The sequence below is a fragment of the Amphiprion ocellaris genome, chromosome 2 (genome assembly GCF_022539595.1).
Source record: "Amphiprion ocellaris isolate individual 3 ecotype Okinawa chromosome 2, ASM2253959v1, whole genome shotgun sequence".
NCBI lineage: Eukaryota > Metazoa > Chordata > Actinopteri > Pomacentridae > Amphiprion > Amphiprion ocellaris.
In genome coordinates this window covers 2159114-2182655 of record NC_072767.1, presented here as the reverse complement: position 1 = coordinate 2182655, position 23542 = coordinate 2159114, and the positions used below count along the sequence as shown (strand labels likewise).

The 23542-nt window shown below is 37.5% G+C and overlaps 1 protein-coding gene across 2 annotated transcripts; it reads left to right on the top strand.

The window, feature by feature from the left end:
• Positions 1-4300: 4300 nt before the first annotated feature.
• mier2 (mesoderm induction early response 1, family member 2) lies at positions 4301-23083 on the top strand. Of its 2 annotated transcripts, none has more exons than XM_023277781.3 (12): positions 4301-4404; positions 9382-9536; positions 11231-11344; positions 11597-11708; positions 12669-12748; positions 13279-13348; positions 13609-13754; positions 15176-15257; positions 16050-16144; positions 16227-16357; positions 18145-18287; positions 20109-23083. In XM_023277781.3, the coding sequence occupies exons 2-12, from the start codon at positions 9510-9512 to the stop codon at positions 20549-20551; spliced, it is 1443 nt and encodes a 480-aa protein (XP_023133549.1). In that variant the 5' UTR covers positions 4301-4404; positions 9382-9509; the 3' UTR covers positions 20552-23083. The 2 variants fall into 2 exon arrangements, with proteins under 2 accessions (XP_023133549.1, XP_035807637.1); XM_035951744.2 differs by lacking the exon at positions 4301-4404 and adding an exon at positions 4411-4954.
• Positions 23084-23542: the final 459 nt, after the last annotated feature.

The following is a 23542-nucleotide window of genomic DNA, read 5'->3' as shown; positions in this document are numbered from 1 at the left end:
GTGACAGACTGGTGACCTGTCTAGGGTGTCCCCTGCCTTCACCTGAGTCAGCTGGGATAGACTCCAGCCCCCCCATGACCCTAGTGAGGATTAAGCTGTGTATAGATAATGGATGGATTTCTTATAACTTGAGCCATTTTGACTTAAAATGACGAGTTGAATGAATGAACAGCTGAGAGTTCACTCAAATTATTAAATTAACTTTATAAGACACAAAACTAGGACAAAAGCAGGCAAACTTGCAGGATGTATTGTTCCAGAGTACAAATTCTCCAGAGACTCTTGATTTATGTAATTTGAGAAGACGGACACAATGAAAACTTGTCTTTAATACATGTTAAAGTAAACTATGGCTGTTCCTTTTTTGTAATAATCAAAAATAATTAGAACTATGACAAAGGTTGGTACTGAATTCAATCTGTATATGTGAAGATATACAATTTTTTTTTTTTTTTTTTTTTTTTTTAAATTCTAACTAGGAGCAGCCACACAAATTGTCTTTGCACCGACTAAAAATGGCTGAGACTTTGTTATTAATATTAAAAGAAGAAGAAACTCTTTAAACTTGGAAAATGGAAAAATAAAGAAAATCTCTCCATAATTCATTAGTACATCTAAAAGATTAACGTGAGTATCCTCACTTTCTGAACTTGCTTTCACACCGTCTTTACAATGTCTCTGTAGTTTTCTAAGCAAAACACTAAAAAATAGAACAGACAAATGTGATATAAGCTGTAAAAATATTCTCCTATTTCCAATAAAAATGTTAAAACTAGTACCTAGAATAGTAGTAGTATATATTAATCTTATATATTCACTTATCCTCAACCTGCTGCACATCTGTCAGGTTTAAACAACAGTTTGGACACTTAAAGTTAAGCTTAAAATACTATCCATCTCAACTGACACTTCAGAATAGAATATAATAGAATAGAAAACAATGGAAGGCAGTTAAGCAGCTCTTTGGGTTAGCAGCATACAACAAATGAGCACAAAGTCATTACAAAAATGATTATAAGAAATAAAAATCATTGCAAAAAAATAGAATAAAACTAAAATAGAAATAAGATTGCACTATGTATAAAGATGAAATTGCACTGTATAAAGTGTAATAAAGGAACAGGTTATTAAACATGCAATAGTATGTATATATAGTGCAGGGTGGATGTCATTGCATTATAGAAAAAAAACTACTGAGATCAGGGGGATGCCCAGGACTAAAAAGCACTTAAAGAGGCTGTTTTATGTCAAAGCTTAGTTGCAGCCTGGTGCATATAAAGTTAATCATCATCATATGATCCGTTTTGTCTGTTGTGGTTGAATTATGTCACGTGGGATCAGTATATACATTAAGTCCTTCTGCCTCTCTATCTATCATGAACTGTAAGCAGTCATTGTTTGAGGACTGAGCCTTATATGCAGTCGGTCTTTATCTGCTGTGGCCACGTTCTTTCCCCTCCTTCACTCACATAATCAGCAGGAACAATATAGTCTCATGTTTCCACACATGTTCCTTCATGAACAAGGCCAGAGACCTCCAGTGACACTGCAAATCTCTTGCAAAACTTGCCCATTCTTGCACATTACAAATATTTCCAGCACTTTTTATTATTTGAAATTGCTTGAATTTGTGACACTTGTTATTTGATTTGCAACACTTTTATTCTTTCTTTAAAAATTCTGTATTTGTCTGTGTTTATTGTGAGGCACCAAATCACCTCATCAAACAGTTGGGTGAGTAATATTAGAAATGTTCACCTGACAAATTAGGACTGTTAAGCTTTGCAATGAGCATCTTTTCAAGGAATAAATAAAATACAATAAACCAATGCTTAGAAGGAATTTGATTAGGAGGAAAACTTCACATGCATATGATGTTTTTTTACTTTGGCATGATGGCGCTCTGACATAAAAATGTGTTAAAATGATCAAAAGCTAAACTCAAACACTCACTGCTTGATTCCAGTTTATTTGGTAATGGGGTGTAATTTTGTATTCTGTTCTCATTTTTACATTTTGACGATTGCATATTATTAAAATGAGGCACTGCTCTCATCTCAGCCATTTCAATATCAATTAAAGGCTTTTGGAGATCCTAAAATAAGCTCTATCTTAAAAGGAGTTACATTTCTAAATTGGATCAAATATAATTTCTTTTAAATTTGGAACTAATTTAAGAAGAGCTATGTTTAAATTCAGTTACTTTGAAAGAATTACCATCACAATAAAAGCTTGGGCAAGTTATTAGTTGCTCATATATATATATCAAATTGATAGATATTTTTAGATAGATACTTTGAAGTGAAAAAACAAGCAGGCCTGTGTGGTGGTCATGGTCAGAAAAGTTCTGTTTGAACTAAAAAAAACAAGAGAAAGGCAACAAAAATGCAAAATACTTTTCATTGATTTCCATAAATACTTCAGTTATGTTGTTGTAGTTTCATTGTGTGGTTATTTGAAAACATTTAGATGTTGTCATTAACTTGTTTTACTTAATTTCTCAGTTTTTAAATTAAGAATATAAGGTGTCCCATTTTGCCAATAACATCTGAAAACAAAACGATGTGATCTACTTGGAAAACTCTACTTGGAAATAAAGCAGATTCTGATATGAAATTTAGGATTGGACACTTTATGGTGCATTTTTATTATAATAGTATATTTTAGACTTTATTATGCATTTTGTAGTTTAGTACATTGCTCTATTATATTTATATGTTTCTATTGTGGTAGTGATCACTTTAGTCTCCCTGCTGTAACAGCAGAATTTACCCTTTATTGGGGATCAATATCATATTTCTATTGTATACCGTTCAAAAGTTTGGATCATCCAGGCGATTTTATGTTTTCCGTGAAAACTCCCACTTTTATCCATGTGCTAACATAACTGCACAAGGGTTTTCTAATCATCAATGAGCCTTTCAACACCATTAGCTAACACAATGTAGCATTAGAACACAGGAGTCATGGTTGCTGGAAATGTTCCTCTGTACCTCTATGGAGATATTCCATTAAAAATCAGCTGTTTCCAGCTACAATAGTCATTTACCACATTAACAATGTCTACACTGGATTTATCATTCATTTAATGTTATCTCCACTGAAAACAACTTTTGCTTTTCTTCTACAAATAAAGACGTTTCTAAGTGACGCCAAACTTTTGAACAGTAATGTACATTATAAAGACAGTGAGAAAACAAGCTCAGTGAAGTGAGGATAGTAACTTTAATCATTTAAATACACTGATTAATTACAGAGCGACTTGCTTTATTTTTCCATTTTCCAAGTTTTGAGTCAGTAAAAACATCATTTGTGTGGCTGCTGCTAGTTAAAATAAAATAAACTAAGTCTACAGATATACAAACTGAATTCGGTATCAACCTTTATCATAGCTGGAGCTATTTTTGATTATTATGAGGAAAACAACAGCCAAAACTTGCTTTCACATGTATTAAAGACAAGTTTCCGTCATGTCTGGTTTCTCAAACTACAAAAACAAGAGTCTCTGTAGATTTTTTTTACTCTGGAACAGTACATCCTCGGACAAAATATGTCTGATTATGTGCTAGTTTTGTGTCTTGTGAAGTTAATTTAATGAGTTAATGAGTGAACTCTCAGCTGTTCATTCATCCAACTCATCATTATAAGTCAAAATGGTTCAAGTTATAAGAAATCATGTTTTTAAGTTATAAAGTTGTTTCAGAATGCAAGAAAACCAGACATTTTGAATTCACTTAACTAGAAATCAGTCAAACTCATCTATTTTCATTAAGTAAACTCAAAAAAGGTGAGCCGATTTATGGTGTAATTATTTAGGTTTTTGTGCTCTGATTCTATTTCCCTTCACAGTTAAAAGTGTTTTTAATCAGCAACTATTTCAAGAACTGGTAGCCTAAACATAAGTTTTCAACCTGATTAAACATTAAAAAAAGATTCCAGCTAGTATGTCATTTTTAAAGACTCTTTTATGTGTTATGTACTTAGTCTTTACTCTGGAACAACACATCCTGGGAAGTATTTCTGATTATGTGCTGGTTTTGTGTCTTATAAAGTGCCAACTCTGTAGTTTAAATCTGACAGCAGGCTCAGGATGAGTGAATATAGCTGTAAGGTAAATAAATTACTTTTTGCTTTCTAGGTAGTAATTTTAACATCTTTATTGCAAGTTGGAGAATATTTTTACAACTTATACCAAATTTGACAGTTAAGGGAACGATTTTGAAATAAACCAATGATACATTTTTAAATTGCAGCTGCAAAGTGACTGAAAAATAGCGGAATAAGTCGGTAGAAGTCGGTGCAAAGAAGTGCAGCACCGCCGCTGCTGCTGCGGCAATAAACGGAGCTGAGCAGACCGACTACATCCGGGCAACACGCAGCTTGCGCAGAAACGGAATGGCGGAGGTAAGTGAGCGAAAACGAGGAATATAACGAGCCGAATGATTCGGAAACGGGGCCGAATTTCACACTAGTGTCACCCGGTGCGGTACCCGGGACCGTCGAGGGTTCGTCCGGCCGCTGAACGCCGGCTGGAGGGCGGCTAGGAGGCGCGTTTCGACCGGGAAGCGGCGGGGGAGAAATGGAGAAGCTCTCCGGCGTATCTCGGCTCTCTCCGCGTTCTTGGCTTTAAAGAGCCATTCCCCGAGCCGAGCGAGCAAAGCCGCAGAAAACAATAGGCAGCCCGGCGGGGTCGAACACGGTGGTGCTGAACTGCCCCAGGTGCGCTCGGCCGCCGGGAAAAGTGGGCTGAAGTCGGGGGAAAAGTTGTCATGACTCGGCGCCGCTAAACTCCCTCCGTGTCTCTCGGAAACACTGAGAACTAGTTTATTTCCTTCTTGTGCCACTCGGAGCTGCGAGCCGGAGACACGTTCAGCACCAAGTCACAGGAAAGCGCCGCTGGTCACAGACAGACGGACGGACAGAAGGACACGCTGGACCCAAGCAGAACATTTAGGTTCTAACTGGACTTCTAGTGTCCCTAAGTTAGACTGTAGTCTAGTCTAGAGTGTTGGGACTGTGTGAACTAGTGTTGGTCAGACACGAGTACAGCCTCTTACAAGTTATCTAGAGTATTAAACTCTTCATGTGACCTTCATCATAGTTACAGTATGTCTCAGTTTACTTAGTTTAACTTGAATTAAAGACTAGAATGGAAACTTGTTGACTCAATTGGAGACATGGTAGGAAAAACCATGAAGAACTGTTACGTTTTTAAGAAATAATAGTGCACAATATCGCAGCAAGACCAATCACTCTGTAATAGAATCTCTAACGATATTCATTAAATTCAACTTTTTTGTCATTGCACAGGTACTAGGCTGACAAAATGTTGCTTAGCATCAACCCAAAAGTGCAAAAGAAACAGGAAAAGTGTAGTGCATTATAAAATGTCTGAGCAGAAAAGCTTTAAGTGTGGTATGCATGTGGCAAGGTATATATAAAAACACAACTTACACCCCTCCTAAGTTAGATTGTAGTCTAATTTAGAGAACCAGAACATTTAGGTTCTAACTGGACTTTGAGTGTCCTTAAGTTAGACTGTAGTCTAATTTAGAGTGTTGGGACTGTGAACTAGTGTTGGTGTTGCTCAGACACCAGTACAGCCTCTTATAAGTTCGTTATCTAGAATGTTAAACTCTTCATGTGACCTTCATCATAGTTACAGTATGTCTTAGTTTACTTAGTTTAACTTGGATTTAAGACTAGTTTGGAAACTTGTTGATTGATGATGAATCTCTAAAGATTTGAATAGATTCCACTTTATTGTTGTACAAGTACCAAGGTGATGAAACACAGTTTGGCATCAAACCTAATGTCCAAAAGAAGCAGGATCAGTGCAGCGCAATATTAAGTGTTTAAATGGGATAGTTTTAAGTGTGCTAAGATATATATATACAGTGTGCTAATAATATATAATATATATACATAATATAATAATGCTAATAATATATAATGTATTTACAGTACAAACTGTAACTGTAAATATCCAAGGTATATTAATCTGATAATAATATATGGACCTTTAGGGTTCTTAAAGGTAGACTGTAATCTAATTTAGTTGGATGATGTTCATTTTGTTGTTTATTATCATAGGATAACTTTATTTTTTTTATATACCGACAAACCAAAGCTATAAAAAAAATAACGTTATCCTATGTAATCTAATTTACAGTGTTGGGACTGTGTGAACTAGTGTTGGTGTTGTTCAGACACCAGTACAGCCTCTTATAAGTTAGTTCACTCATGCATTAAACTCTTCATGTGGCCTTCATCATAGTTACAGTATGTTCCAGTTTACTCAGTTTACCTTGGATTAAAGACTAGATTGGAAACTTGTTGATTCCAATGGAAACATTGTAGGCAGAACCATGAACAACTGTTATGTTTTTATGAAATAATATGCACTATATTGCAGCAAAACCAATCATTCTGTACAGAATCTCTAAAGATATTTCTTAGATTCAACTAAGATGATGAAATGCAGTTTAGCATCAACTCAAAAGTGCAAATTAAGCATTGAAAGTGCTGTGCATTATAAAATGTCTGAGGAGAAAAGCTTTAAGAGTGGTATGAATGTGGCAAGGTATATATAAAAACACAACTTACACTCCTCATGAGTTAGACTGTAATCTAATTTAGAGAGTGTTGGGACTGTGTGAACTAGTGTTGGGATACTAGTACAGCCTCTTATTAACAAAAGTTTGTTCACTTCAGTCCTAAACTCTATGTGGCCTTCATCACAGTATTCCCCACTTTCCTTAAATAGTTTAGACCAAAGCCTGGACTGGAAACTTGTTAATATTTTTGGAAAATCACAAAGAACTGTTATGCTTTTAAGAAGGCTATTACACTATACCACAACAAAAAGAATCAGTCTATAGAGAGACTTATGACTAATGTGTAAAGACTGGATTAGTTAAACTTAAATGTCATTGCACAAGTATCAATGGAATGATAATATATGGACTTTTAGTGTTCTTACAGGTAGGCTTTATGTTTCACTTTACTTACCACTTTACTTCAGTTGCCCTCTGGGGACAAATAAAGTTTTCTGAATCTGAATCTGAATTAGTTTAGTTTAGACCAAAGCTGAGATTAGAAAGTTATTGATGCAGCAGGAAAAAACCTTATTGAACCGCTTTCAAACCAAGCACTTTGTAGAAAAACTTATGATCAATCTGTAGGAGATTTAAAAATCTACAAAATTTAGATTAGGTTCAAATTTATTGTCATTTCACAAGTACTACTAGGTATATCAATATAATGATATATGGACTTTTAATGTCCTTACAGGTATGCTGTGATCTACACCATATATCTTACTGTACTTAGTTTAGTTCAGACCAAAGCCTAAATTGAAACATGTTGATTCTGCAGGAACTTGACCATATAATGCTGTTGCACCATTTTCAAACCAATCATTGTGTAGAAAAAACTTCTGATGAATCTATAGGATGCGTAAAAATCTGCAAAGATTGGATTAGGTTAAACTTTATTGTCATTGTCCAAGTACCCAAGCAGTTTAGCATCAAACCAGATCTGTAAAAGAGGCTGCAAAGTGTTCAACTGGGATAGCTTTAAGGACAGTATGAGTGTTCTAAGATATATACAGTATAAACAATGCTTCAAAGTATGCAAGATATATGAATTTATTAATAATAATAATAATAATATATGGACTTTTACAGTCCTTATGGCTATGATGTAATATAATTTAGTGAGTGTTTGCACTGTGTGGATGAGGGCTGGTCTTGTCCCAGTTTACTTAAATAGTATAGATCAAAGCCTAGACTGGAAACATGTTGATGCTGCAGTAAAACTATCATTAACAGTAATGGCACCATTTTCAAACCAATCAGTCTTTAGAGAGACTTCTGATGTATCTGTAGGAAATTTAAATATCCATAAAGATTAGATTAGATTCATCTTAATTGTCATTGCACAAGTGCTACGACAGCAAAATGCTGTTTAGCATCAAACCAAAAGTGCAAAAGAAGCAGGAAAAGTGCAGTGAAATGTCAAAGTGGAATAGCTTCAAAAGCCGTATGAGTGTGCTAAGATATGTACAATATACACAATGCATTTAAATATTCAAGATATATGATTATAGTAATAACATATGAACCTTTAGTGTCCTTATAGGTGGGCTGTAATCTAGTGAGTGTCGACACTGTGTGAACTGGGGTTGGTGTTGTTGAGATCCATCTACAGCCTCTTCTGTGGCTTTTTACCCAAAGTTTGTTCACTTGTGTGTTTAAACTCTTTGTGTGGCCTTCATCATAGACACACAGTATGTCCAATTTAATTTAAATAGCTTAGATTAAAGCCTGGACTGATAACATGTTGATACTATTGGAAAATCTGCACCATTTCAACATCTGTAGGATATTTAAAAATCCATGAAGTTTAGATTAGATTTGGCTTTATTGTAATTGCACAAGTACTAAGATGACAAAATTTAGTTTAGCTTCAAACCAGAGAGTGTGCTACGATATATACAGTGTAAACAGTGTATATAACTATGCGAGACATATGAATATAACAATATATGGACTTTCAGTGTCCTTACAACTTAGGCTAAAACATAATGCAGAGAGTGTTGGAGGTGTGTGAACTAGAGTTGATGATGTTAAGGTCCATGTACAGCCTCTCATGTAGCTTATTACCCAAAGTTTGTTCACTTGTGTTTTAACTTTTTTATGTGGCCTTCATCATAGAAACACGGTATGTCCTATTTCATTTAAATAGCTTAGACCAAAGCCTGGACTGACAACATGTTGATACTGTAGGAAAAATCTGTTATTGTACCATTTTCAAACCAATCATTCAATAGAAAGACTTCTGGTAGATCTGTAGAAGATTTAAAAATCCATGAAGTTTAGATTAGATTCAGCTTCATTGCACTAAGGAAACATGGTGCAGTTTAACATCTAACCAGAAGTGCAAAAGAAGCAGGAAGTGTAGTGCATTCATGTACAGTACATATACAGTATGAACAATATAAATAGTGTATCTAAGTTTGCAGATAAATATCCAGAATGTATGAGTTGTTAAAGTATATGCAGTATAGCTATTTACAGTAGGGATTATATTACAGCTTCAGGGGTCATAATCTGTCCAGCCTTTCAGTACCCTGTAGTTTCAGTAGCAGCTGGTCTCACAAGTTAAAAAAGGGCGGTTTAGAAGTCAGGAGTCAGGTGATCAGTAATGGGATGAGCCAGGATCAGCCACTGTGTGATCCCATGGTGTTGGTGTGCACTGTTCACTGTCTAGGCTCCTGCTGCACTATTAAAACACATCCCTGTGCTGTTTTACATGATTTGAATGCTGCATATACAAGTAATACAATCTGTGTGTGTGTGTGTGTGTGTGTGTTTGTAGGTGGGTGGAAAGCATCTGGACATGAGTGCAGAGGTCGTGGCTTAGTGGAGAGCGATGAAGGCCCTCAGCTGGAGACGCAGAAGTCTGAACAGGTCTTAGAGGAGCTGGAGGAGAAGCGTCCTCGCTCCATGAAGATGGCAGCACAGTCCCACACTGTATGTGTCAAAGCTGTTCTCTGCCGTCCAGAAGCCACAGCAGCAAAATGTTTTCCTTTGACTTTTTATGGGAAGTTAGTAGTAGCAGATTTTACTGCACCACTGACATACTGATTATAATAGTAATGGAAGCCTCCTGTGGTCATGTTTGCTATTTGACCAACTTAATATCAGTGGGGCAACCACAACTAATTCTTACAGTACTGTGGCAGACTTAGGCTTTAATTGGAATGACTGATAACTAACCACTTTGTTAATGGAGTTCCCTCTTTGGACGTTTGTTTAACCCCTAAAAAGTCATCTAAGTGTGTCAGAGTTACATATTTAGAAGTTTCTTAAATGAAATGATCTGTTGCGTCTTTGAGAACATGCAGATCCATAAAGTACCCCCTCTACCCTCACTGCAGCTCGAGCACACCAGCTTCCCTTGTAGCTCTGCAAAAACACTGTACAACTACTCTATGCTGCACCATGACAAGCTGTAATATTAGAGTAATGTAGTCATACATGTTTGAACCCATTCTGAAGAAGAATAATGATGTAGAAAGATCCACACTGCAGCCTCTCAGGGTTGGTTCTTTAGGTTTGTTACATATGAAACACTGAAAGTCTGAATCCCTGATTTTAACACAGACATCAGTACACTGCAGTTTCAAAGTGGAAATGCTCAGCCTTTGCACTGACTGCCTATTTTCACCATGATGGGTCCTCTAGCATGTAAAAAAAACATCATATGGGCATGCTACCAATGTAAAAAATATAGTTTTTAGTGAAGGGGGCCTTCATAAACTTAGATACAAGTTGTATTTTAAAACTATTTCTTCAACTTGTTTGCTCACACAATAAACAACAGTTTTTAATAAGTCTCTTATCTCATGCAGCTGAATACAGAAATATTATTTACAGACACAAAAATAACAGACTTCAGACTTTCAGAAAATAGTCTGGCAGAAAACTCCCAAATTAAAGGTGCTCTACAGCAAATTGGCATCCCCAAACTTCCTTACAGTGTTTACAAACTAGTCTGTAGTTGGTGTATCAGAGTCCAGAAAGAAGACCTGTTACAGAAGCTGAACTCAGAAGCAGGTTCACATCAAAGCACCACTATCTTCCCTTCTGATGGTTTTTTTGTAATTTTGTGTAAAGCAACATGCAACTAAAAAAATAATCAGCAGCTTTAATTACTGTAATAATTAATATTTTGCTCATAAAAATGTCGATATATAATTTTTGTGTTCACATCCAATAGAATAAACTCTCTGAGCACCAAGTTAAGGAAATGACCTGGAACATACAGATGCTGGTTTTCACATCTGCTTCGATCTGGAAGGTTTCATAAACATAAATGAATAAAATCTAAAATGTGAAACATAGATTGATGTAAATTGAAATGTTTCTTGGTTTTACGTAGCAAAACTATCCAGACACCATTTATCCTTTCCTGAAATGCGTCATTTTTGTAGTTTTTTTTAATTCTTTTTTTTAGCATTTAACAGTGGCTCTACAAACTGATCGAGAGTTATTCAGACAGAAGAGGAGAAAATGTCGAGACTGTTCTTGAGCTCACTAAACCGACAGACGTCTGGAGGATGTTATGTTCAAAAAATGTGGTAGTAATTCCTACATTTCTGTCCCTTTTTCACCCAATCATCTCCCTCCACCTGTTGTCGTCTCCGTCTGTAACTCATTTGTAGGCCGGTGAGCTTCCCTTGGAGGAGCTGCTGGCTTTGTACGGTTATACAGTATCAGATCCAGAGAAGGAGACCTGTCACATGGCTGCCAGCCTGCCAGACATGACACTGGACAAGGTGTGATACAACTCAAAACATATCTGTGGCTTCATTCATATTTCACATTCCTGTCTGGCTCTTGTTGATCTGATTGCACAATTTCACATCGACTACATCGGATTTGTTGTGTTGAGAATCAGCCTTAAAGTGTAGAATCTAATTAAACACATCTAGTAAATATGATTGACTTAGGAAATGAGAATATTGTATCATGTTCTGCTGACTCCTCTGCTACAGTTTACTACTCTGTTTTGCTTTTCTGGTGTTCAGGATCAGATAACTGAAGATCTGTTCCCTGTGGAGGAGGAAGAGGAATCATCAGCTGATGACATCACCCCCTCAGTAACCTCAAACACCTCAGATCTGCTCCGTCGCCTCCAAGGTGAGACGAACATTAACGCCCGACTGTCTAACATTTAAAATGATGGCAGGTCTGACAGCAAAAGGAAACATAAGAAATGGATGGTCGGTTTAATAATGTACATTCAGATGTTTCTGATGAAAGAAAGGAACATTCCTGGAGCTTTTGTTTTTGTCGATGTTAAATTTGTGGTAGTTTCTTACTTATAGCTAGGAGGAAGTTTCTAATAAAATAGCAAACCAAGTTTTATATTATCAGGAAATGACATGTAAGCTTGGATTTATTTATTTTGAGCATATTGTGTTATGGGATGTTCCTGCATGATTGTGGGGCTGTAGCTGCTTGTCACTCTCCATATGACAGAATTATGTTATATCAAGACATCCGAACATTTCAAAGCTGAAGGAATTTAGATATATTGAAACAACCTTTCCTGGTAGTGATTATATTTGAACTGCTGAGTTCATAAAATATCCTGAAAACCAAACATATGGCTGCTTGTGTGTCCTTTATTTATACAGACTGAACACACGCTTTCTTGGAAGGTAAAAAGAGAAGAGGTGCCTCGTTGTTCTTTGATTTTTTTCTCTTTTCTGTTTGCTGTTTTATATTGAATTTTGTTTTATATTGAGTTAGCTATATTGCAGTGTTATTTTTATTATGTCTACACTAGGCTGAAGTTTCAGAAATCTGAAGAGCATCAGTAAAAAGCAAAGGAACCTCTCCTTCTGGTTCTTACAAATGTCTTTTGGAACGCAAAATAGACGTTAATTAGCTTTTTTACTGAAGCTCTAATGATTATAATGACTTGAGTGACTGAGAATCGATCCAGAAGTTGCAGAAATGTTTATTTCTTTAAAAATTTTATGATTTATTCCGCTTAAAGATGTGACTTCATGACAACATGAAGATTTTTCTTGGCAAAACCTTGACGTACAGTAAGTTTAAACCAACACCTCCCTGATGTTTTGTCTCTTTAAGGTGGAGACAAAGACACATTAGTCAGCTCGTCAGATGAGGACTCTGATGATGCCTCTATTCCCTCCACTGAAGAGCACAAGGTAGCGTAATGACCTGATGTTGAATTTAAACATGTATGTTGCAGTGTGTGTGTTTATGGGAGGAAAAAAAATCATACAAAAATGCAACAACAAAGGACTTATTTGTGAAGCTTTACATTTGATCCAATAAGGAGTAGAAGCCTCAAAATCTGCACACACACTTACTTCTTCTGGCATTGGCATTGAGCATAAATCAAATACTGCAGGATTATCCACCTGAACCCAAACTAACCCCTGTACATGAGACCTGATTTAGACGGAACCACTGTGGTTTTAATAGACTGGCCAAAAAACGCAGTACATAAAAATATTTTCATTTGTGCAAGCTAGAGAAAAGACCAGTAGGGCTAAAAATCGCACCAATTCCAAAACCAAAGTGGCTTTGTTGTTTAAACCTGACATCTGCTTCTGGTCAGCCCTTTGGGTTTTCAAGGTAGCAGGTCTGTCACACCATGCAGCACAGGTTTTTAATAAAGTTTCAGCTTTTATCAGCATTTATGATAAACTATGTCTCTTGATTTGGTTCTCAGGAGATCATGGTTGGCTCCATGTATCAGGCAAAAATCCCTCCAATCAGCCCATACACCCACCAGGAGAGAGGTAAGCAAATAAAAAAGTTAATGTCAGTGGTATAAAAAAAGTGTTTAAACTGTTCTTTTATGAAGATTACATCTAAGATGTTGTGTAAACCTCATATAAAATCCTTCAAGCACCACATGATTGCAGTGGAGTAAAACCCCTCTGCAGAATCTGAAAATTCCTTTGACCCTCACTGATAATATTAGCAAAATACAGCCTTTATTTACCATCACCATCTCCCGTTTTAGCTAATTCTAGTCTCTCTTCTCCTCTTTCTGCAGCCTACAGCAGTGAAGACCAGTTGCTGTGGACGCCGGGGGTTCTGCCAATGGAGGAAGTGGAGGAGTTCTTGCTGAATGTACAGACGACGCGAGGCCAAGAGGGGGCAGTATTCACACAAGGGGCCACTGTCCAAGACAACGAACAGGTAGCGTGACATCGCATCTCAGAAAACATTGTCAGCTACATTCAGTGTGTTCAAACTGTAGTCCCATGTATAAACTGCCCATCTTCAGTGCTGAAGTACTCTTGAGCGATGTGCTAAATGACCCAAGAAAATGAGTAATGTGTAGTTTTAACCATTGACTTGTGGTAAAATATGTTGAATGCGTTTGTGTATATTTTTAAAGAAACTGATAATTGAATGAATAGAGGTCTGTTTGTATGGAAAGCTTTGCACTTATCTTTTAAACCATGTCCAAGTCATCTGAAGACTCTTGACAGCGCATCTTCCACTGGTCTTATTCTCCAGATTCGGACCAAAACGGCTGCATATGCGAGCTTTTTTATGTTAAACTGTGCGAGTTAAAATGACGAAAAGTTTTGGTGCTTCAGCCTTAGCCATTGTGGTTGAAAGTAATACCTTTTCTTCTTAAGTAGCTGTTCCAAAGATAGAACGATCTGTAGTGGATTATTTTGAAAAAAAACAAAATGAGGAGAGAACGGAGGAGGCTGGTGGAGAGGGAGAGGTCCTGACTCAGACACACCTGAGGATAAGAAGGCAGGTGCAGGCAGAGAGATTATGACTAAATCAGTGAAGAAGACGACAAAGTAGCCCACTGCATTCAATCACGATGACTGACACACTGCTACAGCTGCAAAATTAAATGAATATTAACAACGATCGTAATTTTGGCTTCTGACAGTTAAATGAACGTGATTTACTGTGATAACGACATTTAACATGTACTCCACACGTAGAAAAGGCCACAAACCAAGTAGCTAACATCATTCAGTTGTAAATCTGACATTAGAACACCTTATTTTGCTTTTTTCCCAAATAATTTTTGGTCACACACCTGTCTGAGCGAACTACAGCTGCTTGGTAGCATCTACTCTAGCCCGGATGTGAGACGTTTAGGGAACATCGGTAAATCGTAGTGTCTATCACTAAGCAGATGCTGCAGATGTTTATCAAGTGGGGAGCTTAGCTTCTGCTCAGTTTATAGGAGCCATATCAGACAATCTCTGAGAAAAACAACTGTGGCTAAATAAACATATTTTCAGATTTGAATAATTTATAAATATCAGGTTTCAAATCTGTGACAATCTTTACATTAATGCAAAACTATGTTATGCAGAGGCACAATTCAGCAGCAGGGAAGGTTTTAGATTAACAGTTGTGGTGATGCTGTACCAAAATAAGGATGGGAGGGGCAACCAAATGTATTACTGGTAGCATCTGTGCAACCAGTCAGAAAGTTAGTTTGAATCCCGGAATTACATCAACTACGTTTGTCAGTAGTCAGGAGTTCCTCTTCTTTTAACTCGGTTTAAACAAAAAGACCACTCTGTGACAGTATTTTTTATTTTTACCTTTTTTCCTTGTCCTTTTGTCTTGACTTTTAGGCACTGTATGAACTAGTGAAATGCAACTTCAATGCAGAAGAGGCACTGAGGCGATTTCGTTTCAATGTCAAAGTGTTCAGTGGTAAGAACAGACCTTTTGTCTTGTTTTTCTCAACCTCACAGCACTTGAATTGTACTTCATTTGTGCTTAATTACACTTGTGATAGCGACTGACAACATGCAGTTTTTCAGTAAAAAGAAACTCATTGTAATCACGTTACTTGGAAATATTGCAGTTGGAGGGAAATTCACAAAATAGTTTTTTTAAGGTGCTGTCCAGGTGTTTGAACTGCAGGAAGTAGAAAAATGGAATGAACTGTCCCACTAGTTTAAAGATAACAACTTCCTCATGAAGTCACATGTTTGAGAAATTCTTTGTATTTGATTTGCATTTGCAGGACACCACGTCTTTAAAAATCAAACTATAGATATGGGTGTAATCTGAGTGCGTAAAGACAATCTAGCTGTGAGAACTGTGCAGCACAGCGATGCCACGTGTGAAAACTTATATTTCAGAACTGTGAAAACATTTTCCAGTTGATTATTCAACAAAGATGACTATTTTTTTTACCCTTTCCACCTAACACAAGCTGCTGAGTTCAGCACCGCAGAGGATGAACAGTTCATTGATGTGACCTTTTGACCTTTTATTCAGCTGTGAGCCTCCAGTTTAAGTCCAGCCCTGTGGCTAAAGTTACCGTTGTGCTGGAAATGACTATGAAATGAGCACAACATGGAAACAAGAGTGTTATTTCTCTGATTTACGTGTCGTTTTGCATTTTGCATGTAGTTGACATCTGTGTAGCCAATCGTGGCATGAATTAAAATCAACATTTAGCATTTCAATCCTGCTGTTGCTGTCTGCTGTCTTTAGAAGAGCTTTGTTCCTGGAGCGAAGAGGAGTGCAGGAACTTTGAACACGGCTATCGAGTTTACGGGAAAAACTTCCACCTCATTCAGGCTAATAAGGTGAGCGCTCCGGAGATGAGATATTGAAATGCTGTGAAGTTTTCGTAGCTCAACGCAAAACCAACTTTTCCCTTCTCCTCAGGTACGAACGCGGTCTGTGGGCGAGTGTGTGGAGTATTACTACGTGTGGAAGAAGTCCGACCGGCACGTGTACTTTACCCAACAGGCCACCAGGCTGAGCCGCAAGAAGTACAGCCTGCAGTCAGGGAGCATGTGAGTACTGCTGGGACTAGAGCGTAAAGACCAACAATTAGTCCGGCTAAATGTGAACATTTACAGTCTGAACTGAAACATACATGACTGCCTTGTGTTAAAAGCCCTGCAGTGAGTGCTGATGTGGTGTGTCAAGGGTAATTTTACTCGCTAGCTAAGGAATATTTCTGACCTTTTCATGTTATCGAACACCGTGTACTCGTCACATACTGCTGTAATTCTGCTATTCGTGCTTTAGTCGCTATGGGGGTTATTCCATCTAAGATCATCAGGGGCCCTTTTGCTCAACCATCTCTGATTTGCTTGAAACTCTTTTTTTATCCTAAACTTTGCATTTAAAATTGTCTGTTTTTGCTTGGTATATCAAATACTTTCAGAGAATTTTCTTTTTGTTATGCTTTTTCACACATTAAAAGTTGAGGCTGTTTCAACAGCGATATCTCAGGAACTACTTAAGATAAAAAAAAAAAAAACTGAAATTTTCATTGTTATTTCTCACTGCAGTATTGGACAAGTAGATCAAGCAGTCTCTGATTATGGGATATGAGAGTTGAAATATGCAAAAAAAAAAAGAAGCTGTTGTGAAAGTCTCATCTTTGAGCACATAATAGCAGAAAATGCAGAAATAAATCAGAACTCTGGTTTACTTTGATCAGGCTGCCTAGTGGTATTTTTGTGGTGCAGCTTGTCAGTCCTGCTCAATCAGTAAAGAATTTATATGAAAATTACTTTAAAAAAAATTTGTGATCAAATATTTCATATTGAAAAATAATCTATATGATTCATTCTGTCTTATTGTGACATGCAGCTACACATAGTTTAGAAAATATCACTAGTGCACATCTGCGTTTTTTTTTTTTGTTATTGTTCAAAGATGGGTCTGTTCATGGCAGCTTCACTGTTTTCATTTTTCAACTCTTCCATAGTCAGAGATTTTTTAATCTACTTCTACTACTCCAATATTGCAGACTCTAAATCAGTGACATGATGAGAAATAACAGTGACATTTTTGGGCTTTCATCTTTCAGAGTTCCTGAGATATTGTCTTTCAAACGTAGCTTTAAATTTCAGTGTGTGAAAAGACGTACAGAAAGTGAGTTGATGGGCAATTATAGAAAGTGTTACATATATGAACAAAAATTTTGCAAATATGTCCGTAGTTCATAGTTCCAAAATTTTAGGTAAATCAGACATGGTTGAGGAGAAACTGTTCTGAATATTTAATGATCTACAATGGAATGACCCTATGGAGAGTGAAACAGAAGACATTTTACATTTTGAGTCATCTACAACTAATTTAAAATGTCTTCTTATTTTATATACTGCCACAGGACTCTGCTTCTTTTCTTTTTCATGTATTTGCGCTGTGAATGTCTCATTAAATCTATTCTGAGAATCTCTTTTGGAAGCACCAGGCTTTTTTAATGTGTTTGCTTCTTCATTTCCATAAGTTGTAGGTTCACACAACAAAAGCTATCATAATATTAGTCTGCTGTGAATCAAACAAATCTTTCTTCAACTCCTTTTCTGCACTGCTTTCTGAATTGAACTGGTTTTGGAAACTTTTGTGAAGCGGTGCCTTGAAACTAGAATTCATGTTTATATTTGTGTGGTCGATGCTCCTCTGTTGGTGACCTTTAAAGTGTTGCTTCTAAAATAAAGTTGTGTTGCTGCTTTGGTTCAAGAAATGGTCCCTGTAAATCTTTGTGTTCTGTAAATTGCCATTTCACAGCTTCCAGTGGCCTCAGGGTTTATTGTGCTGACAGTGTTTGTGTTGTGTGTTGCAGGGAGGACGGTGACCAGGACGGGGAAGCTGGAGACCTGGAGGGAAGCAACAGCTCCTCAGGGCTGTTGTCTCACACCTCTATGGGCACTGGGCAGCTGGAGTCCACATTACCTCCACAGTCGAACCTGGATCTGGACAAACAAGGTTAGAATTTAGAGGGAGTGCCGGGTGGCTGGTGACTCAGAATCAGGAAATAAATCACTCTGCTCAGTTTAAACTGACTTTGTGCCACATGAAATTTACAAGCAAGAAAGAGTAAAGCAGAAGCACAGCTATATACTGCCCTAAAATATTATTCCGATGACCTCATGTTCAAAGCAACGACAGAAGAGCTTGGAAAAGAAGCACATGTACAGTAATGGCTTAGAAAATATCCACCCATTTCATTAGTGTTTCATTTAAACTGGAGGCTGGCCACAGAACACGTAACTCTACAATTTGGCAAATGCATCATATACTGAAAAACGCAAACACTCAGTATGACGGAAAATTGAGTTTGGTTTCCAAAAATGCTGAAGACTCTGTATTTTACCCATCTGTCTGTATGTACACCACTCACATACCACATCAGACATATTTCCAAACCACATACTGCTCTGTCAGCCATGTTATACATGCAGTTTCATGGATTTTAATTTTTGTTGAATTTCCTCTTTGACTACATAGTTTGGACTTTTTCTTTGGACATCACATATTCATTATCTTTTGTTGTAAAGCATTTTCATGTCTCCCCTCCTTTGTTTTCCCCCATGTTTTCTTGCTTTTTGTCTTTTTGTGTTGTTGTGTTTGTATGCATGGCTGTCCTCTGTGTGTGTGTGTTTGTGTGTGTGTGTTTGTGTGCATGCTGTGCATGTTGACGTGGTGCTCCAGAAGAGGAGGGTCGCCCCAGGCGCAGACGAACTCCCCGCTTTCTCTTAAAGCCATGACTTCGGTCCACACAGGCCACAGAAAGCAGGCTGGGCCTGCAGGTAAAGAAAATAGGATGAGTAGAAGGAAACAAAATATGCTCACTGGGAATAAATCTCATTAACGTATCTGTGGTAGATAATCAAACCCTAATTAGAGCTGAAAGGAGCAGACTAATGTAAAAAGCCTCCTCTGGCTGTGTAGTAATTGCTCCATTCATTTACAAACAATGTCAGATATCTTAAGTTATTTAAAAATGAATTAAAACCTTGCCCTCGTTGCTCTGTTTGAAAAGCATTTTTTAAATACAATGCATTTGATATTTACCATTATAATTGTTCAAAGTGTAGCTCTGCTGAATCCAAATGAAATTCAAAATCAATATAAAACATATTTACTCTTAAATATAAAGTCAGCGTATCTAATCTGAGACGTTTTGGTCATTTTAGTGAATATCTCTTTGTGGTCAAATAGCTGGCTGTTCTGTGCACAGAAAAAGTTAGGTGGTCCTATCATCAATCTTTCTCCAGAATCACAGACTTTACCTGTAACTGTAGTTTACAGTTAGAAGCACTTGTATTTTCTAAGAATGAGTTGATTTGTTTCAGTGTCCGTGGTACAGATCAACAGCCTGTCAATAGCTACGAGATGTGGTTAATTTACAACACAAATCGGCCAAATATATTATAATGATAAAAGTTAAGTATCTTCTTTGTAGTTGACAAGAATAGAGAACTACAGCACTGATGCAAGTACAAGAGTTCTAATATCCCTGTGCTGTGGATGTCAGAGGAACTTTAATACATCACTGGACTGTGTCAGTTCATGTCATCCATGGAAGAACATCTGCACTCTCTGGATCAGGCATTTGATTCACTGTCATTTCATTGTGATGACAGGGAATGGATGATTTCTGCCAGGAATATGTACACTCTCCAAATTTAATCATTAACAGTTGATACTTACAGAATAAGAGCATTATTAGAACTTGAAATGAAGCTGTAATATAACATGACGACAGTTACTCCTGTCACTCTGAATTCTTTTCCATCCCTGCAGATGGTGAGCTGGTGATGGGTCTGTCAGAGCTGTGCGGTGATGACTGTCCTCAGCAGCTGTTTGGATGTCCCTTCTCCCTCCCGCCCATCCATGACCTGAGGGATTCTGGCTCCGACAGTTGTTGTCCTTCAGCTCCGGTCCAGCTCCAGTCTCAGCCGTCTGCTCAGGCCTCCCAGTGGAGCTCTCCGTCCCACCATGATGACCACGGCCTCCCAAACCCCTGCTTCTACCAGCTGCACATGCGCGGTGGACCTTTTGTCTCCGAGGGCCCTGACTGCGGAACAGCAGGGGGCGAGGCTGGCGCCCCCCATCGGCTGCAAGTGGAATTCAGCCTTCCGTCCGCCTCGCCTCCTTCATCTGCTGTCCTTCCGTCACACTTCCAGGCATTTGGCAGCCTGCTGCATCCCTCCCCCGTCCAGCATCCCCGCTCGCTCACACAGTGAGGAGGACATGGAAATATGTCAACTGAGTGGTACTCTTTGTGATTCGCCCTGTGTAGGGATCTTCCATTGGTCTTTACACCAGGGTTAAAGAAACCAGAACAAAAAGTGCATTTACCAAACTTTTTTTTTTTTTTGGGAAATTGATGGACCTACTACCTGCGTTGAGGGAGTTTCACATCCGTCTGACTCCTGTTTTTAAACTGAGACACTTGAACCCTCTGTCCGTTGTGGAATGACGAGTGTGTTAATCACTATTTTCAGGCATTGATTTTGTGTATATTAACAGTTTATCACCACAGGGCGATTCTGTTCATTGGTTCCAATGAATACATACTTGTGAAAGCACAGAACAGGTGATGAGAGCTGCTGTCCATGTTTATCTACTTAAACACATGGAGGATTGACAACGTTAACCACTGCTGCTTTGTTTTCTTATTTATCAGGATGGAAAAGTTTGACCTGCTGCTCAGATTTTTCCCAAATTCTGACCACAAGAGCCAGTTTCTTTACGTTCTTCATATCGAATCAGCACTTTCACCGCTGCAGCCATTTCAGATCTGACAGTTCCTCACATGACGTTGATGCAGAAGCTCAAAATCTGTCCACTCAAACAACATAGAATAGTTTTTTGAAACGTCAACTTCAGATCTACTCTTCTGAGTCTTTAACTGGCTCTTCTGTTTTTATTATTTTTTTGATTCTGCCTCTTTCTCTTTGCGTGATTTTAGATTTTTGCCCCAAAAGTCTACCTTTCTCAAGAGTTTAGTGGAGACCTGAAACTAAAGAACATATTCTAATTTCAATGTGACGTGGTTTACATTATTGATTTGTTTTTGTGGAAATTTTTATCCTGGTTCTTCCCCGAAAATCTGTAGAGCGATTTCTAAAGGTGCAGTGCTTTTGTCATGATTTATGAACACCATTACTACTCTGATGAATCATTAGTACCATGAGAAGACTGGAACGGACTTAAAATACGATGCAGAAATGTAAAATGAACACGCTAAGTTTCTCAGGTTCTGCAAATTCAATGATATCCAAAACCCTGAATTAGCAGTGAGAGTCTGAACACGCGTTGTGGTTATAACATTAAAGCTTGATGGTCTGATGGTGATGACAGATGCTGTGGTCCAAAGATCTTTCTAACATGGAAGTTCAGGCATCTTATGTTTGCCTTTTATGATTTAGTGGAACACGCTGGCTTCTATAAAAAAAAAAAGCAGGTGCACGAAATAAGTTTGTTGAGAAACATCTGGATATTTTGTCAGACCAGATAATGTTCCAGATGTGAGAGGATTCTGTGTTTTATTCAGATAATGAAGTAGACCTCCTCTTGCAACAAGCCCTGCAGAGCTGGTTTGCTTTTCGAGAACCAAAACTGAATTTAAACAGCCTCAACAAAACATTAAAGTGACGTCCAGTAGAGTGAAGATCGAAGTGAACTCACACTGGTGTTCAAAGAAAGTGCATCACTTGTTAAAACTGTAACTATCATCCAGATAACCTCAGTATACAGCAATATTTCTTCCAGCTTGCATCAGTTAAGATTGACTCTGCAGCTGTGGAAGAGTTGCAGTCACTCCTTGCTTGTGTCCGAATGGCGCCTTTTCTTTTTGTTTTCCATTAAAAATGATGAACTGAAGCAACTTGAGGGCCATAAAGCAGTGTTTACCAAAACTGTTATATAAAGGTTGTAAATTTTGCAATATTTTGAGATCACCTGTCTAATGTTAGTTAGCTTCGCCTTAACTATGAATAAATATTTTTTGTGTATATTTCTATTTGTGCTGCTAGTCATTAATGTAACATACCATTATGAAAGAAGGGTTAGAAATGTGAAATTCCTCTGTGATTCACTTTCTTTTGACAACAGTGTAGATAGAATAGTCATTTTTCTAGACTCAGCCTGGGACAGATGGTGACTATCAGTGAATATCATTGGATTATTTATTATTATGTAACACCTGAAATAACACATCGGTCATTTCAGTAAATCCTGTATTGATTTGTGCATTTCTTCATATTTGATTGTCAGTGAATTTTAGCCCATCTCTAAAAGTTTCACAGAAGGAAACGATTTAGCCCGACTTGCTTCCTTCCATCTGTCCTTGTTTGCTTCTCGTCTGTCTGTAAATGTGCTGCTCCTACTGTGATCCCTATTTAAAGCCGAGTCGCTTTCAGATCAGCGTTTGTTTTGTCTTTGACTGTTTACATGCGGCGGGTTCAGGACGAGACAACGAAGGCAGAAAAAAGGAGAAGAATCACTGCCTTTTGGTTAATTCTTTATTTTTACTTTGATTTTTTAGCATTTTATATATATTGTACCGCTTCTGTTCTGTTGGTTTCTAATTATTATATTTTGTAAAAAAGACAAATTGAACAGTGGAAATGTTCAAATGTATCGCTGCTGTATTAGTTACTTCGGTGACTGATGCAGCTTGTTGAGCAGTGAGGACGATCACATGTTTTAATGTAATGAGTGAAATTGTGAAATGTTGATCTACAGTAAAGGTTAAACTGGGAGAAACTGAATTACAAAAGACGTGTGCCTCAGTTGCTCTTGTGTACACTGATCTAGAGGAGCTTCTCATCTTAACCTGCAGTGCCCAATGCTTAGAAAAACCTGTTTGACAATGTATTTAGTTAATACTTGTCACTGAAGTCAGAAGTTTTTCTATGATGGAATCCCCAAAATGAGTCTTTGTCCCAAGAAAACAATCATGCATCTTGGTTCCTTTGTGGATTTATTATAGGTCTTCTGGAAATATGACAAAATCTGCTGGGTCAAAATGTACATAAGCAATTCTAATATTTGGTTAAATTTCCTTTGTTCATTTTCACCTCCACTGGGGGCTTTTGGTAGCTGTTAACCCTTTAAAGGGCACTCATTGAAACACTTTGAAATTCAAAATTTCAACCCTGGAGTGTCATTGGAGGACATAAGACTTTTTTCTACTTTTGTGACATTCCTCAAAATTTGTAATTTTTATG

Excerpts from the sequence above, each read along its gene's own strand:
- mier2 (XM_023277781.3), top strand. The coding sequence starts at position 9,510 with ATGAAGATGGCAGCACAGTCCCACACT. Across the intron at positions 9,537-11,230 it reads TGGCAGCACAGTCCCACACT|GCCGGTGAGCTTCCCTTGGA; the intron begins GTATGTGTCAAA and ends ACTCATTTGTAG. Across the intron at positions 12,749-13,278 it reads CCTCCACTGAAGAGCACAAG|GAGATCATGGTTGGCTCCAT; the intron begins GTAGCGTAATGA and ends TTTGGTTCTCAG.